Source organism: Leptosomus discolor, chromosome 20, assembly GCF_034619465.1.
Source record: "Leptosomus discolor isolate bLepDis1 chromosome 20, bLepDis1.hap2, whole genome shotgun sequence".
NCBI lineage: Eukaryota > Metazoa > Chordata > Aves > Leptosomiformes > Leptosomidae > Leptosomus > Leptosomus discolor.
In genome coordinates this window covers 9,713,020-9,731,194 of record NC_141410.1, presented here as the reverse complement: position 1 = coordinate 9,731,194, position 18,175 = coordinate 9,713,020, and the positions used below count along the sequence as shown (strand labels likewise).

Below are 18,175 nucleotides of genomic sequence, written 5' to 3'. Positions count from 1 at the left end.
TTTCCAGGAATGAAAATCTGACCTTCAGGAGCCTAAACTTATCTTCAGCTTTAGAAATGGTGTCCAATCTAATAATGAAGTGCTCATTAGCCAGCATCTCAGCTTTGCAAAAAGTCCCTTGAGCTCTTCTTTGGTTTCTTGACCTGGAAAACAAGAAAAACATATTTACCCACTTCAATAAAATGGCAACAAACATTTACCCTACACACTTAGTAAAACCTGTATCTTACACAGAGCACAAATGAGAAATTATACCTGGCACTCACATCAGCTTCTCTAGCAGTTGTTCACAACTAAGCAGGTAAGTCACCAGCTCTAACAAAATATCACTATTTGCTCCTAACTCCCTCTAGATTTTTTTATGTTCCAGTTTTCCCAGGTGCAACTGATTTAAGAGATATTAACCTACTGATTGCTGAAGGAAATCACAGGATTGGGCAAAGGAAATACTACCTATCGCAGTCAGTAGAAAGATTAAACTACGGTCAGGGAGCACTTGTTGCACTGCCTGTGCAGTGCTGAAATAGAAAACAATGCTTTTGTGGTGATGAGAAAGTTACCAAGTCCTCTAACTTTAACCACAGTCTTCCCATGTTTGGAATTAACAATTAAGCTGTCAGACACATGAGATAGCACGGAAATCATAGCTGTTACTTTAAACAGAAATCAAAATGTATGTGAGCACAAGGTGAACAGGAATGCTGAACAAAATGTTCCAAAGACTTGTCAATTTGGTTTAGTTTTGTATTTTTAAAAAACGCTACAGTTTAGGGTAGGAGCTTCAAGTTTCTTAACTTGGGACATATCGGATCCCCATGATACGTCAAGATTTACGTGGGAAGTGCACACTAGATGTGAAAGGTTCACATTCCGTATCTCATTTCTCATGGGCCATTTTCTTATGCGGGTGCTCCCCCTACCGTTTTACTAAATAAAATCTTCTTTAATTGCATTAATTTTATAGCTACAGATCGAACAATCTGCAACTTCTTTTATGTTATACACCCTTCCATACACTAGCAAACAAAAACTTAAGTTTCACCTGGAGCAAGGAGGGAGGGGATAGGAATGCATCGCTTAACTGTAAGATTCATCACAGCTTTACTTATAATTTACAACTTTTGGTACAGCTTAATTAGAACTTTAATGTTCCAAGCTGTGTCGCTAATAACAGACTACTGAAAACTAAACACTACAAATATTCAGTTTTCTTGTGTTTACGTCTGTCAGTAGGTAGCCGTTCTTTCTGCTCCTCAGCACTGAGAAGAAAAAAAAACAAGTACAAGCTCCAACTCTTTCATGTTACTTTCGAGCAACTTACTGCACTACTAGTCTGTAAATTCTTCTGGAAAACATCTATATTAATCCAATGAAAGTAGCTTTGTCAAATAAATCAAATACACTGCAGAAACGTTTAACTTCCCCCTCACGTAAGCATGTTGCAAAACTTCATTTACAACTACATGACATTAAAAATCTGCCATGAGAAAAACCCCGTGTTTTGACAAAACTGTATCTGACTTCAAGATGGAAACATTTCCAGAACGCTGCTACCTTTGTTACAATGGACACTGTTTGTAGGAAGCATACAAAAAAAATTTGGTTGTTTTTTAAGCTCCAGTCAGTCACACCTGCAGCAGCCTGACGGCAGGCCATGGGGTCCTGGCTGTCTCCATCAAGAGGCCAACGAGCCTCATGACAAGAGCCCCTGGAGACGAGCCCCACGCTCAGGGCCCTCGACAGACTGGCAACTAGCCACAACATCAAGAGCCATTTCTCAGAAACGCTGTTGATCAAGGTCTTAACGCTTTTGTTCACCCATCTTCCTCTCTCCAAATCCCACCTTTCACCGCTGAATCAACCACAAAAGAAAGCCACCCGGCCGACACGCTGCGGCAGACGGACGTCCAGCAGCGCTGTGCTCCGAAGGGCTGGATCCCTCCGACCCGCACCGAGCTGCCCCTTCCAGCCGGGGCGGGGGGAGGGCGGCCACCCCGCACACCTCAGCACCCCCAGGCTGTGCCGGCGCCGTGGGCGAGGGAGAGCAGTGCCCGCCATGCGGGGGGCTACCGGGGAGCCCGGCTCCCGCCTTCACCTGGCCCACACAGTTTACCTCAGCCAGACACGGCCGGGTTTCTGCGCCGCCACCGCCCCGTCTCGCCCCTCAGGGCGGAGGCGACGAGCCCGGGCCAGCCTGCCCTGCCGCCGCGGGAAGGGGGGCGCTGCGGAAGGCAGCCGAGGTGCGGAGCCGCTGCTGGCCGACGGCAGGGCCGAGCCCAGGCGCTGGCCGGGCGGCTGGGCACCCAGCCCCCGCGGCCCCTGAGGGCAGAGCCGCGAGACGCGCCCCGCCCTGGAGCGGCCGAGGGCGGGAAACCGCGCAACAGGCGGCGCCGCGCTGAGGGGGCGGAGGGAGACGGCTCCCGCCCGCCCCGTGGAACGTGCGTAATGACGCAACATCCCTGCGCCCGCCGCTCCACCGCCCCTCCTGAGGGCCGCACCGCCCCCGCGCAGAGCGGCGTCTCCCTCCGCCCGCCCGCCCGCCAGCCATGGCGCTGGCGCCCGCGGGGCCGGCGGAGCTGGTGCGCTGCGGGCAGAAGGACGAGCTGTACCGCAGCGGGCTGCGGAGCGGGGCCGGCGCCGCGCTGCACCGGCTGGCGGGTAACGCCTCACGGGGGCGGGGCGGGGCGGGAGGGGGCCGTTCTCTCGACCCCGAGCCCCGCCGAGGGGGCTGGTCGTTGCGGTGGGCGGGCGGGACCGCGGTGAGACCGTCGGCGCTCGAAATCCGCCGGTAGCAGCGGAGCCCCCCCCAGCTCCGTGTTGCCTCACGGCTCGCTCGGGTCGGGGGGGGGGGGGGGGGGTTGGGCCGAGGGGGTGCTCATCCAGCCTTGGAGGGTCTGGGAGAAATTCCGGGAGAAGGGCCTGGATCAGCCGGGATTCCGTGTAAGCGCGGTGCAACCCGTCCCGCAGGTGCCAAGAAGTGGCTGGAGTGGAGGAAGGAGGTGGAACTGCTGTCTGATGTAGCCTACTTCGTCCTCACCACCTTGTCAGGTAACTGCAGCATTCCTGCTGGCTGGGGGAGCCCTGAGCTGGCTGGGGGGCGACCACCAACTGGAACGGGACTGCTCGACAGCCCTTTTCTTTAAGGGGGGGGGGGGGGGGGGGGGTCTGCTTGCTTGTTTTGTTTTTCTATAAATGCTTTTTACTAAATACGAAGCCACTACATTGTTAGGAGTTTGAGTTCAAATGCAGCAATTTCCCAACCCAGATAGACATTCTTCTAAAAGCAGTTCTTTTTAAAAAAGGGATGGTTGTGACACTGAAGAAGTATCCCTGCTTTAAGCCTAGAACCATGGCAGACAGTGCTGCTGCAGATGCCGATGTAAACATAACGCCCACCTCATTCAACACCAAAGAAAAAAAAAATGCAACTATGTCTGAAGCTCCAAAGCCCGATGTGTTCTGACCTGAGCAGCCTGTCACCACTGCTCAACCGTACGGAGAAGGATACTGCAATTGGCACCTTACCCGGCATGTTTTCTCTTGCACACGTCTAGGTTATCAGACTCTGGGTGAAGAGTACGTTAACATTGTTCAAGTTGACTCAACCAAGAAGAGAGTACCTTCTTTTCTCCGACGGGCCATCTTCATTTCTCTTCATACTGTAGTACCCTACTGCTTAGAGAAGGGATTACTGCACCTGGAACACGAGTTGCAGACAGAAGCTGATGAGTCCAGAACCTCGCAGAGCAACCCCGCACCTGGCTCTTCCAGCAGGGCCTTAATACGAAGCTGGATACAGAAACAAGTAGGGGCGCTGACGGAACAGCAGAAGAAAAGTGTCTTACAAGTCGTGTATGTGCTTAAACAAAGCATACCTCTGCTTCATCGGCTACATCTGGCAGCATTCTACATAAGTGGCACTTTTTATCACCTGTCTAAAAGAATCACAGGAATCACGTATGTAAGTGGATGTATTTCTTGGTGTCCACTGCAATATTTTGGCCTCTTTTGGGGTGCCACATGTGTAAAAGGGATGTAGGATCTGGCTGTAGCTGACTATAACATGGGCAGAGCAGACTGGGGGAGAGGGAAACTTCTAATACTATGTAGAGGGGTTGTAAGTCCCTGCTCTTGACAGGTTATGGCTAATAAATGTGAATGCGCTGTCAAAAGTTAATACCCTACGTAACTTCAGCATGTTGTCTAGTCCAGTCTGTCTGCTACAAATACACAAGAAGTGAGAAGTGGCTTAATAAATCCATGGGAAGTACTTAAACGTAGTTTCCAACAAAACCCAGTACACATCTAGATAGCGTTTTTCTATATGAAGAGCTTCACTTCACATGGTCTTTTCATTCTTTCCAAAAAACATGAGCCACCAGCCCAGAAATGTGTACAGACACAAGGCTCCCCAACAGTTCCCAATGTCAGTGTGGAAAAGCCGTGTCTGACTTTGCCGAGAGCTGCTTAACACCACCAAACCCATTACAGCAGTTTGGATGGACAGACAGACAACTCAAGACAACCGATCCTTGCACAAACAGCAGTTAAGTGTAGCCTGACTGAAGGAGATCCACCCAGGACACACTAGACCTCCTGAGAGACAGCAGGTTGAGAAGTCCTAGAAACGTGTACATTGTTTTGACGGAAATGAGAATCCCAAATCAAGAGTTTATTGGGGGGTGGGGGTGGGGGGGCATAGTTTCATAAAACCGCAGTAATGAAACATCTCTGTTTTTGTGAATTATGTAGCTGCGTTTTGGAGGACTGCAAGAAGATGAGAGTATTCGATCAAGTTACAAGTATCTTGGAATAATTTCACTCTCCCATCTCCTTCTAACAATTGGCATTCAGATGTACAGCTTCAAACAGAAGCAGAGAGCGAGGCAGGAGTGGAAACTACACCGCAACCTCGCTCATCAGAAGTATGACCATTTTTACTTGCTAGGAAAGAGGTGGAAGCAATGGTGGGAAATGTAATAGCTTTTCTGAACAGGGAGAACACTGGAGCGACACTTTGACTTAAGTTAGAACCTGATGTAATGTAATGTTTGATGCATTCCTCACTGTTCTAAGCATGTTAGATTTCATGCTTTGCTTTCCTGTTTTTGAGATCTTTACAAAAAGGGTTAATACTTGAAGACGAGGTTTACTTTAGGATTGTGTTATCAAATGTGTCTTACAAGCAGGCTAAATAAAATTAAGTAATATGTAACTATGTTAACTAGAAATACCACCAAGGAAAAGACTACTGGGCGCCATTCCTGCTGCACGTTGTGTTTGGAAGAACGGAGACATACAACGGCCACCCCTTGTGGCCACCTGTTCTGCTGGGAATGCATCATGGAGTGGTGTAACACCAGAGTAAGTACAGGATAAGCGGAGGCTGGAAGGGGTAAACGTGATGAAAATTCTACTTGAAAATACCTGTCAGCCTGGGTGCTGCAATAACACCCTTTCTCTCACTAAGGCACCCAAAACCCCCCCACAAGAGTTTACCAGGACCGATATATTCACTAGAATAGAACGACTGTGCATTACATAGATGAGGTCAATAAGGTGAGCTGTTTTCTGTCCCAACTACTGAAATGCATTCAGACTACGTAAGTCAGACATGGAGATAACTGCGTCACCTACAGACCCAGGCTGTAATTCTGACTGCAAAGAAACAACAAAAGTGATAATGTTTTGAAGCCTTCTTCACCGGATTGCCAGTAAAAAGGAATAAGTAAGTTACAAACAAACTGAGCTAGCTTTTTTGCATAGATAAACTTGGATTTTGCTCTGGATTAATGAAACACAACAGAATTTTCATCCATTAAGGATTTTCTAGACATCGTGGAGTAAGACTTCACTAAAGAGTCAAAAACTGCTTGCCAGAAAAAAGGCATCAAGTGTTACTTACCAATAAAATGTAAAATAGAAGAGGCTACGCCTGTGCTACAACTCAGATGTATTACTGCAGCTGTTCTAGAAATGAGTGGCATGATCTACTTAAATTTTCCTACACCAATACTAGTATGGCTGTGGTAAAACAGAATAAAGCAAATACAGCTTCTTGGAGAAGCTCCCTAAGATCTAAAATCAATCTTGACACTAAAATCAGTATAGCCAAGAGCCTGTATTTAAATGCACCAAGGTTATACCTATCCAGACTGATAAGCGTTTCCTTATACTGCCTCTAACTAGTATTTTCTGATTCCATGTGTTAGCAAAATTAACTGAAGCAGCAGTATTGCCATCTAGGTTAAAAAACAAACACACCCCAAAAGAACTGTTAAGAATTCATCCAGTTTTCAAGCACCCATATCACCTCAAGTCACTCTTTAAATTAAAGCTGAGCGCTTTACAGGGTTAAAACCCATTAAAAAAATGGGGGTTTTAATTATGGATGCTGAATAATTTCTAGAAGTAGCTGAACAGTTATATTTGGATTTTTTTTAACTTTCAACTACAGCAATTCAGTACCTCTATCTAATTTCTTTTCTTTTTGTAGACAGAATGTCCACTGTGCAGAGAGAAGTTTCATCCTCAGAAACTGATCTACCTACGTCATTACCAACTGTAAAGGAAAAAATCTATGCTGTGTCATGAGATCCGTGTCATGACAAGGACCTCAGCTCTCGCACCCTTTATAAAGCTGACATACAGCTTGAGTTAGTCCAAGAAAGAGACATTATAAAACTAGTAACTGCCTGTGCAAGGTGGCATGTCATTCCTGTTCTACAGAATAAATAGATTTCTGCCTCTACCCTTTGTTTCTTCTAATGTGGTTCTTGACCGTATTAAAAATATGTCTGATCAATTAACATTCAGCTTCCAAACGCAAAGCTCTTTTATCATTATTAGGTATCAAGACTTTTCATCAAGTATTCTAGACATTCAGACTGCAGCAACGTAACAGGTGTAGTTTCAAAAAAGCCCTGGTATGTATCCTAATAGAAACTAAGCTCAACCATAAAACATTAAGTTTTATAACACAGCCTAAGTTTTGTCTGTGTGGTGTTTTCTACAGTCTAGCACAGACCGGGAAGAAGCTGACTTCAGCCACGAGACCCCCCTCTGCTCCTTATGGCCGTAAGGGCTACTCGGCTAAGCCAGTATTTTAGACTATAAAGGAGGAGGGATCCAGCAGCACCACCTCAGCAAGGTTTATTCCCCTAAGCATTCGTAAGGTTTATTCCCCTAAGCATTCGTAGGGTTTATTCCCCTAAGCATTCGTAGCAGCAGGGAAAAAGGGGATTGTTGGTTGTTAATAAACCTTGTCAATCTTCACATGATAGAAAACGTACAAGATTAATTTATTTGTATTCTTTAAATACAGATGGGGAGAAAATGCCAGACGATCCACTCTGTGGATCCTGAGTTACAGTTTCAATAAATCTTTCACCAATGGCACTGAACATGGCCTTGTGGTGGCAGGGGGAACTTAGAACTTCTTTTACGGTGGTTATTTGTACTGCAGAGATCCTGGTTAGCTAGTTAACTATTAAATCTCCAAGTGTTATAATAAAAACTCCATTAAAATTAGTTTGACTTTTCATCATATCTATAAGTGGAATAAAAAAATAGTTGCTGGTAACTATGCTGGCAACACATCATCATTACCGTACAAAAGTGATTTTCAGAGCTGCAATACCACCCCTTTCTTGCACCAGCAGACTTTCAGACATCTCTCACCTATTTAAAACTCATGGCAACAGTGGAAAAAAACCAGTCCATATCATGAATGAAAACATGATTACCTAAGGAAATCACTGCCTGATCTCCGTACTAAGGAAACAGCAAGGAAAACCATCTAGTTACACGTAACAAATAGGAAGCAATCGATGACTGGGAGGTATCTGTGAAGCTGTCAAGCCAAGTTTTTCATGCATTCTGTAAGGGTCATTTATTTTTAGCACTTTTAAGCGATAAAAATAGAGCAAAGTTTAACAAAATGCCATCAAACTTGTCTGGCTGTTGCGTGTTGAGAGTCATCTAGGGAACTGTATCCTTGTCCCACCACCACCTACAACCCCTATTTGAAACCTGTGAATCCCACTGAATGCAGAGCGTCTATGCCTACCCAAGAATGAGAAGGCATTAATCTCAAACTGCCACTAAAGTTCAAAATTGAGTAGAGGTAAAAATGTCTAATTTACAATGGATGTCATTAACACTCTGCTGTTTAGCAGGAGCCATCCCAGTTGCTAATTTTAGTATTAATAAATATAACAAACATTGTATTTTTCTCCCTAATATACCAATATTACTCAGAAACTCCAACAAACCTGAAGTCAGCTTTTCCAAGTCGTGGCTTTCAGATTTTTTTAGGCAACAAATTGCAAGCATCCATGACTGGTACTTTTATAAGGCCCTGGCTGGATACTGTGTTTCCGTAATTTTAAATTTTGACGTTACTAGTTTCTACGCTCCTAAAAAACCAAACATGTGCAAACAAACAAAAACCAGCAGGTCAATGTGAACTGCAACTACCTGTCACTTGCCCAGGATTACTGAAGGCTGAATTCCAGAGCTCCATAACGGCCTCACTTGTCAAGATCAGATGAAAGGGTTCCTACATACATTTTCCAATTAGGTGTCTGTTGAAGTCGCCACTATTCTCCATTCGGAATCTTCAATGAGCTAACCTTTTCCTACTTCCTGCAAGTGCACGCACCCTGAAGAGTTAAAAAAGGCATCGCATGAAGGTAAACTGAGGGTAACCATTATGGGAAAGGAGCCGTAAGTACTGTTACATCAATATGTGTATATAAAGATAGCGAACAAGTAAAGGGGGACACTGTCATTTAATAAATTTGGAATTAAAAAGTCACTTAATAAAACTGCAGTTGTATCACATGAAAAAGTTTACATGCAGGTTGTTTATCTCTGATTTTTTTATTTTTTTTTCCCCATAGAAAATGAAAACCTGTGTTAAAACCCACACCGTTTGTCTGCTATGGCCAGTTTGGGTGTGTTCTGAAGGGGCTGCATGAAGTCAGCTTAAATTAATCAAGAAATCCTTAAGTATCAAAGAAACTCCAACTAATAACAATTAAAATATATATTTTTATAATTCCAGGTCCTCAAAGGAAATTGTGATAGACTTTGAACAAAGTTTTGAGTCATCATGAGAGAGCCCAATTTTAGCATCTGCTAGGAGATGTAATGGTGAAACTGGCATTAAAACCCAAGACAAATGAGTTACTTCAGAAGCCACATGAGGAATTTTACTCTACTGCAAAACCCATAATTTAGTGATTTCTTATTCCTGTCTATATTTGGTTATAACTCAGTAATACCATGCATTCAGGAAACTGGCTTAAGTTCTGCATCTATTTAGGTTTACTGAATTTTTCTATGAAAACAGCACATGGCCATGAAGCAGAAAACAGCATCACGTGTGCCACCTTACATTTTTCCTCCACGTACGCGCGCAGCACTTCAGGGTGATACCGAGCATGAAAACCAGGTAAAAATATCCAACTCTAAGCCATTAATCTCTCCAGTGCAATGGATCTTGAAAGAAATACATTATCCCAAATCCATGGGATTATCCAAAGTTTCTCCAACTTCTTACAAAAGATAATAAACTCAATGCAATTTGGTTAGAATGCCAGTTTCTTCAAGAAACTGATATTTCAGATAAAAATAGCAAGATCCTCTTAAAATGAAAATTCAACTGCTTTGTCATCACTCTGTTAATCATTTTTTTATGAAGAAAAAAGGCATTGTTACAATGGCTCAAAATCGTTCCTTTAGAAGTAGAATTGGTCAACAGGTTGATTGCATCTTCTAGCTAGCAAAGGTCTTTCCCACATCTTCTTTCCCTTTGTATTTCCTCTTGCCATGTGTGAAGGGTATATATCTGTACTTTATCATGTGCTGTAAAGAGAAAAGATCCATTTCTGAGGCAAGAAACTTACATAATACTCACAAAAATGTTTTGTAATACACATTGTACATGACAAAGTCTCTAGAAAGACAGTTCTTCAGTATTGTAAGGGTAAAAAGAAATAGCTGATCGTACACCAGTTTACGTCTGCACAGGGGTATGAGCCCAACCTTGTAAATCTCAAATGTGGGCATACCCAACAACTAACACAGTACAGCGAAGACCACTGATTAGGGGATCACAGGAAACTGGAGAGAGCATGGGGGTATTGATTCCTTACTACCCTTTAATTTACAACTGTGAATAACAGCACCTATCCAAAATTCTGAAGGTCTCTGAAAAAAATTGGTTCTCTTTTTAAAATGCTAACAAACCACTAGTAATTTTTAAAAAGTGGTCTGAATGACTTGCCCATGGTCATCTTCCCCTTTCCTCTATCTACTTCTCACACCAACTTGTCAGAAATTCTCTTTTCACCCATCAGAGATCCTACAAGACCCCTTCATGAAAAACAGCCATAGGTAACTGAAGAAAGGAAGTGGATGAGAAATTATAAGACTCATCCTGCATAAAAACCAGATATTGAATTCCAAGATTTAAACCTTTTGAAAGCAAGGATAGAATTTTGTAAGGTAGTGCATGAAGACCTCTTTTACCAAGTATTTTTGTTTCCCATTGTCAGTATTCGCCCGAAGTTGCAAATACGGAACACCTGACTAACGTTCAAGTGTTAGTTGTTCAAGTTCCTCTAATAAAAGAGGTGCGTCCAATACACCTGAACACCTCTGAAGTGCTCTAACGGGATGGACAGTTGGGAACAATTCTATAAATTCTGACATCACAAACGCTACCATCCATTCTTGGCAAGTTACCTTGATTTGCCTCTTCATAGTGATACAAAATAGCATAATGAAGTACATCACAAGGATTGGCCAAAAAACAGGAACGTTGAAAGCCTCGAAGAACGTACATGCCATAGCAACCAGGATTCCTTTAGTGGCAGAGTGCCTTAAAAATAACAGTAACAATTAATCCTTCAACTCCAGCTACCACTAATTTGATGAAGATATTTATGTTTTTCAAAAACAGCGCATGGGCAGACAGTCCACTCACCAGAATTTAAACTCTGGGAGCCTTCTAATGAAAGGCCGAAATTCTTCATTTTGCCTTGTAGGTAAGGAAGGACCATCATCTGAAAAAAACAGAAAACACACACCCCAAACCACAAACCCCCTCACGCTAATTTTCCACACTGTTCAGACTCCAGATTTTTTTTACTTTTTATCTTTAAAAACAAACAAACAAAACAATTTTCACTTTTACACGTAGATTCCAGTTACAGTGGCTGTTTTAATGGAACTTAACATTGATTTCCCAAAAGAAAACAGATAACAGAAATGAGTGCAAGGTCATTTCAGTTACTATAGGAAGAACTTAAGCCATGTAAACCTTCTTTCAAAATACAGAAAACCGATACAATATGGAATACATTCAAGTCCTGAAAAAAAAAAGACAAATTGTATGGTATTTCCTGATGTCAAGTTGCACAGATTTTTTTTTTATGTCTAAAAATACAGTGTCATGCTAAAATTGCACATCTTTACACTACTGAATCAGGCAAAGAGAGATGGAAGTTTGACTAAGTTCAAAATTATGACAAAATGAACTACTCGTCATACCTGAATCTTCCATTAAAGAGGGGTCTACCTTTGGCGACAAGAAAGCTATGAAGAGATTTAAATGGTAGATTCCCAAGGCATATGTCACAATGTACCAACCCTGCAGCAGGGAGGAAAAGAGAAATAAGATTAAAGCCTTGCTGAAAACCGTTTTCAGATACTGATTTTGCAACAAGATTAAACAATGGTTTTTCGCTTCCTTGAGAAGTGCTTTTCTACATCCTCACATTAACAGAAGTTTTCTGGACTTGTTAAAAAAAACACTAAAAATTCTCACTGCATAAAATAAGCATTCTGACTCTATGAAAAGATGAAATCACCTTTATGAATCTATTTATTTTATTTGTATACTGACAGGTAACATGTAACATTTTTCATTTAAATAGCTACATACTGACTAAACTTACTGCAACACATATAAACGAGATCCAAAGAAAAAATCTGTCAGCCTTTTTAAGCTATATGTTTTCAAAGGTATACTACTGTAAACCTAATATATTAATCAAAACAAGCCTTAGAACACGAGAGAAGTGCAAACCCCTCATGTATTGACAGCTTTTCTCAGGCATCCAGGCTCTATGTTCAAGATGCAGACAGCATAAAAGCAGCATGGAAGTAGTAAAGAGCATAAACCCCTCACTTTTTAAATCATCTTTACAGGCTTCAGTCTCATAAATGTTCCTATTGCTACCACATGCACAGCTTCCACATGCAATCTGTAATCTTCAGGTTTTGGGAACAATTCCTCAGTTTGTAACTGAACTGCAGATCACCATGAACTAGAGACATCTGATTCGTGGAGAAGTGGTCTGCCACTGGCCTGCAGTGATAAAAGTGCTGAAAGCAGTTCTTTATGGCTTGCATGAACGAAGGTAACTGCTGGCTCCTGAACACGTTGCACAGCTTTAATATACAAGTAAAATCGGTCTTCAGAGGTTTATTATGTAATTTCATCAGAACTAATGGAGTATTTCCACTTTCTGTTCCCATCAGATGAATATCCTCAGGTATTCACACATTCTCCATTCTGAAGCAGCACATTTAACACCAACAGGACGTGTCACTTGTTCAGACTATCCAATTTACCTTCTACTGTGTGCTAAACGATACCTTACGTAATTCCAAAGCAATACCATACTTCAAAAACACTCTTAACACAAAAACCAGAGTAGTAATGATATCTAAAACTGCTTTGGCCGTAAATGCAGTTTTCTTACCTGCAGTAAATAAACTCTAATCATGTAGATAAAACTCAGACCCAGAGTTACAATCCATCGCACTGCAGTATATGGAGTAGATTTGTCTAACCAGGATTGGTAGATCTAGGAAGAAATACAAAGTGTACATCTGTAAAATACACGATGCACAACAAATAAAGTTTGTAACAGGGTAGCACTGGAAATTTTAAGCATTTGTGAAGAGTATTTTGGGAAGGAGAGTCATGTGAAACATTTGTATTCTTTATTACAAATAAGTGGAATTAAACATACTTACAAGCACTTGAAAAGTTCTATATTTTTACAAAGGAAAAAAAAATTCCTCATGCTTGAGGTGTTGGAAAGCAATTTAAATTTTCAATATTTTATGCAAGTTTACTTCCTTAAGATGAATCTAACATGAAATCTGAAGACACTCCTCATTTCTGACAGCGACATATATTTTGACCGTGCAATGTCACATAGATGCACATTACATATTCCATTAAGCTATGTATTATACTATGTGTTATCTATTTTGAAAAGGCTTCAAAAGAAATCTTTTGAATAGAAGTTAGTATTTCAACAACTCATCCAAAAAGTTTAAGAAGCTGCATTGAACATGCTTCTAATGGGAGTCAGAAAAACCCTACAGAAAACCAACCTGTCCGAGTCTTGAGAAAAATCTATAGACCACAGAAGGCTTTCCATGCACAGACTCACCAATACTGTCCCCTTCTGACATGGTTGCTGCGGAAACAAAACACGATACGTAGGTAACATGTAAAACAAAAATCTCAGCTCAGTGAAGCTTCACAGAACATTATCTGGCCCAGCATTTACATCCAGTAACTTTTTTGGATTGCCTTGTTTGAAATAAATTATTTTTAATGAAGTGTTCTCAAAGAGAGGACGTTTATTCCAAAAGATATTAACTGCCAAAAGAAATTATCCAGAAAGCAAAGAAGAGGGTATTTTACAAAGGCAAGACAGGATCCAGTCCATTTTAGGGAGGGAAAGAAAAAGTCCACACAAAAATGCCAGAATGAGCCTTGTTAGATATCTTCACCTTGATAAGGCAGGAGCTGAGTTCTAACATCTAAGCATTGAGATATGAAGTGTAGCACCTCAGTTTCTAAAGACAAAGAACAAAACCAAAATAAGTATTTTTTTAAAAGGTGCTTAGAATTTTTAAATGCTGAGTAACTAGACAGTGAAGAAGAGTGAGTTCAGGGCTCTGTACACCAGTGGTTACAGACAAAAACCTCCACCACAAGTACCTAAACCAAAACACTGCCCACTGCTAGAATTATTCAATGCGTTTGTCTGTCTCTTGAACATCAAGAGTTCATCAGTCACAGGGAAGGTTTATGCATGGGCAAAACTGTATAGTAAAAGGGCCAGGATTCTGAAACCAGGTAAAAAAAAAAATAATGAAGGGAATTTTAGTACATGCTTCTCCTACCAGTTTAAGATCTTTATGTTCCTTTTCAGTTAAGCTCAACTAAGTTTTAAGTTCACTCCAAGACAGAAAACAAACAAAATAAAATGGATCCTAAACTGAAACATTTCTGCCACATCACCAAAAGCAATCCCTGACATTACTTCCTGGAGTCCTCATCTGTGGGTGGGACTACATAACCCTGGGATAGTGGGACTAATCTCAGCCCTATATGAATATCTCAAGAGCCTCAGATGATAATAAAGATACATGAAACATTGCTAAATCAGAAAAATGTAAGCTATCTTAGATGCTGCAACACAGTGACTGCTGCAAAAGACAACTAGAGACCAAGGACACCCTGGGGAGGCACAGAATCTTAAAGCTGTATGTTGTTTCTGTACACATCTGAAAACTACATCCTATGGAGTAATTAGCAAGTAGAAAAAAGGAGTCCTGTTACACTTCAAAAGGGGATTCATTACGAGGCTTCAGAAGCTGCAGTCAACTTTCATTCAAGCTATAGCTAAGAAGAAAAGAATCAAACAGAAAAACTCATACAATATAGATACAGACTTTTTCATCACAGGCAAAAGGCAAGAACTATTATTCTCTCCATTCACTGCACTGCAGAAGGAAGAAGTTACTCAGCATTATTAGCTGAGCATAATTTTGTGCTTTATTTTGGGGTTTTTTTGAAACGTCCTGAAGCGTAAAGCCATAGATAGCAAAAAGATAGTCCATTGATCCAAGAGCAATTCTCTGAAGATCACAAACATAAAAACTCTCATATTCTCAAAATTAATTTTACAGACACAGCCACAGCCAACATGGGCCAGAAGTAGACCTAACATCACAGTCTTGTACACGTTAACCTATGAGATCAAGTGAAGAACCATATATGTGAAGCTACTGCTGGCTTTACGATCGAGTAGGCATTTTGCTCGGTGTAGAACTACTACACCACGTGTGACTGTGTATGACTGTTTATAACATGTACAGTTCTTCCACAGCAGACCAAGAAACACAACCAGCTGACACTGTTCTACCGGAAAAAAAAACTTCTCCCTGGCTCAGTTTAAGCAGCATAGACTGAAGTATATCACACAACATAGTTTAGAATTTAAGTTAATGTTTCTTATCACATTAAAACTTTACTGAAAGAACATCTATAATTAGATGATTATCAAGAGCAGCCGTCTTTTGCATTGATTTGAAGGTAGTTTAGAGTTAACAACACAAGTCAGATCTCATCAGTTTAAGAAATAACTAAATCTAAACAGCAGCAAACCCTCTTTCACAACGTAACATGAGACTTTACTGTTCAGCATAATAAGTTATCATAACACTTCAGCCGTTTCTGTAAAGCCAACAACCAGAAAGACACACAAAAGTGAACATAACAACTGACTCGTTTGCTACTAGCAAAATAGAGTGCTACTAAAACTAAACCATATTAAAATGTTTTTCTCTACTTAAAAATACCAACCAGGAGTAATTCAACAATTATGCTTTTTACCACAGTTGTTGTATCACTACAAATACCACTGCATCACTGAGTTGTTAAAAATGACAAGCCCTGGGGCAGCGAAGCCACCTAACTTACGCCTCACAGCATCACCTACAGCGAAGTACGGAATTTTCATGCAACTCTGATCATGATATAGATGACTCCTCAATTTAAAACACAAATGAAGCACATCACTAGCAAAACCACGTTACTGCTCATACAAGTCTCCCTATAGAGGAAACAACTTTGAAGAGCAACACACTAAAGCGATTTATTAGTAACAGGATGAAGGGGCAACCACAGGAAAATAACCCATTGGTTGTGCAAAGTGGGTTTTTTATCCTAAAAGAGACATTGTTTGATGTCATGCACTACAAGAGCAGCCCGATCTGGGGGAAACTCAGGACCGCCTGGACGGCAGCAGCTGCCCGGCACCTACAGTCCCCGGAGCGGTGGGCTCGGTACCCGAGCACTGACCGAGACCAAACGCTGTGGGACAAAAGACACTCGGGAAAAAAACCAAAGCGCACGAAGGTGGGGCTGTTCTGGCACAGGGCGCAGGACGAGAGGCCTTCGAGGCCGGAGTGGGGCCCGCGGAGACGAGGAGGGCCCGGGAGCAGCACTAGGACAGGCGGCGGCTCGGCCAGGGGCAAAACGAGCCCTCCGGCGGGCCCCGGGAGGCCGGCCCGAGCGGCAGCCCCGCGGTCCCCGCAGCCTGGGGCCCGCAGAGGCGCCTAGGCCGCGGATGCGGCAGCGGTCGCCGAGCCCCAAGAAGCCCCCGCGCTCCCAGAGGAGCCCCTCGCTCAGGGCAACCTCCCGCCCGGGGACCGTCACCGCCTCCGCCCGCCGAGCTGCCTCCGGGCCCGGCAGCCCCGAGGCTCCCTCCCTTCCCGCCCTCGGCTCCGGGCGGGCCCCCCCGGCGCCGACGCGGGGCACCGGCTACTCACAGACGGCCAAGCCGGGTTCTTCCTTCCGCTCCCCCTCCCCCCACCTCCACAAAACACAATATGGCGTCACTGGCGGGGAGAAACCCATTTACGCTTCCGGGGCAGGTGGGGCGGGATAAAGGCTCGCTGCTGCCCTGCCATTGGCCCCGGGGGGACGGAAGTGGGCCCTGCCGTGGCGCCGAGGTGGGTGTGAGGACGGGTAGGGGAAGCGGGGCGGGCGGAAGGGCGGTTGCCGCCGCGCTACCGGCGGACGAGGCGTGTCCTCAGGCGCGCGCTGCGGACGGGGCGCGGCCAGCGGGCACCGAGCACGGGGCGGCCCCGCGCGGCCGACACCGGTGCGGGCTGCGGGTCCCCTCCGCCACCCTCGGCGGGGCAGAGGGGGGGGGGGGGGGCGGCACGCGCCAGGTCCCGCCCTTCGCTCCCGTGCAGCCAATGACCGTGAGGAGGCTGTTGCCGCGAGCCGGCGCATGCGCGGGGCGGATGGCGGGAAGGTGAGGGTGAGGGTGAGGGTGAGGGCTCTGGCCCCGGCCCCGGCCCCTTCCCTCCGCACCTCGCCCCGCTGGGCCTGAGGCAGCGACCCTTCCCCAGGCAGACCCCGCCGCACGGTGCCGCCTCAGCCTGGCCCCTCACCTGGAGGGACGAGGACGCGTCTCGTACGACCGCCGAGTCCAGCCTGTCGTTAAGACGAAGAGGCGCGGAGCCCGCGCTCCTCTGTTTAGGCTAAGGGGAATTACAAGCGCTTTTCCTCTTGTGGGTTTGCTTTATTTTCTGTGCTAGCGTTCCTGTGCTATGCGAGGGTAGCGTAGTCGCCAGCGCTTTGGCAGCTGGCTGTGCCTGTGAGGCTGACACTTATAATGACCTTTAGGTGCTTTAAGAGCCTGAGTTCCCAGTGCAAAGTAAAGTGACTACAAATAGTAAGAAAAGAATATATTTATCTTCACATAAATGCGGTTTATACCGAAATTTTGAAATAGGTATCCCTGAGTAGAAGTAGTGCTTTTACTTTGTATTACTTGTTACTCAGTATTGGGTCCAGTCTCTCTGTGCTGGTGAAATGATCTCAGTTGTCTTAACGAGACAGGCAGGTGGGGGTGTTGAGGCCTCAGGTGGGGTCAGAGGAGTTGGGGCCTGTTGGTGTAACAGGGCCCTGCCCTGAGGAGCATAAATGAACTGAGCTTGCAACAGTCCTTTTAGTTTCTTTTTTCTTTCTTTTTTTTTTTTTTTTTTTAAATAGGGTCACTTGTAGTCTTTAAACCTTTTACATAAACAGAACAAGAAGGCAAACGGACTCCCCCCTTTTTACACAGTACAGTAAATGACTGTTATCTGTACAGCGTAGCTGTGGAGCTTACAGACTGCTGTGAAAGTCAGGTCCTTGACCTCATGAGTTTTAGTAACTGTGGTGCCGTTCTGGTCTATTAGAGCAAATAGGGGAAAACTTGATTTAATGGGTCTAGGGTTTCTGCCTTGTATATACTGTGTAAATCCCTTCAGCTGGGGTCAATAGATAGTGAGTCTTAAG

The 18,175-nt window shown here is 43.9% G+C and overlaps 2 protein-coding genes across 6 annotated transcripts; one reads left to right on the top strand and one right to left on the bottom strand.

The window, feature by feature from the left end:
- The first annotated feature begins 2,543 nt into the window (after nucleotides 1-2,543).
- Nucleotides 2,544-6,751, top strand: PEX10 (peroxisomal biogenesis factor 10). Of its 4 annotated transcripts, XR_015183981.1 has the most exons (7): nucleotides 2,547-2,658; nucleotides 2,968-3,048; nucleotides 3,555-3,961; nucleotides 4,753-4,925; nucleotides 5,229-5,364; nucleotides 5,471-5,728; nucleotides 6,497-6,535. XR_015183981.1 is itself a non-coding variant. In XM_086476012.1 (6 exons), the coding sequence occupies exons 1-6, from the start codon at nucleotides 2,547-2,549 to the stop codon at nucleotides 6,566-6,568; spliced, it is 981 nt and encodes a 326-aa protein (XP_086332138.1). In that variant the 5' UTR covers nucleotides 2,544-2,546; the 3' UTR covers nucleotides 6,569-6,751. The 4 variants fall into 4 exon arrangements, 3 of the variants coding, with proteins under 3 accessions (XP_086332138.1, XP_086332137.1, XP_086332136.1); XM_086476012.1 differs by lacking the exon at nucleotides 5,471-5,728 and having other exon boundaries at nucleotides 2,544-2,658; nucleotides 6,497-6,751; XM_086476011.1 differs by having other exon boundaries at nucleotides 5,599-6,533.
- A 529-nt stretch (nucleotides 6,752-7,280) lies between these two features.
- RER1 (retention in endoplasmic reticulum sorting receptor 1) lies at nucleotides 7,281-16,740 on the bottom strand. 2 transcript variants are annotated; one of them, XM_086476195.1, is made up of 7 exons: nucleotides 16,654-16,740; nucleotides 13,420-13,505; nucleotides 12,777-12,881; nucleotides 11,560-11,659; nucleotides 10,994-11,072; nucleotides 10,753-10,888; nucleotides 7,281-9,870 (listed from the first exon to the last, which is right to left on the bottom strand). In XM_086476195.1, exons 2-7 carry the CDS (start codon nucleotides 13,498-13,500, stop codon nucleotides 9,781-9,783), a joined length of 591 nt encoding a protein of 196 aa, XP_086332321.1. In that variant the 5' UTR covers nucleotides 13,501-13,505; nucleotides 16,654-16,740; the 3' UTR covers nucleotides 7,281-9,780. The 2 variants fall into 2 exon arrangements, with proteins under 2 accessions (XP_086332321.1, XP_009954511.1); XM_009956209.2 differs by lacking the exon at nucleotides 16,654-16,740 and adding an exon at nucleotides 13,825-14,100.
- Nucleotides 16,741-18,175: the final 1,435 nt, after the last annotated feature.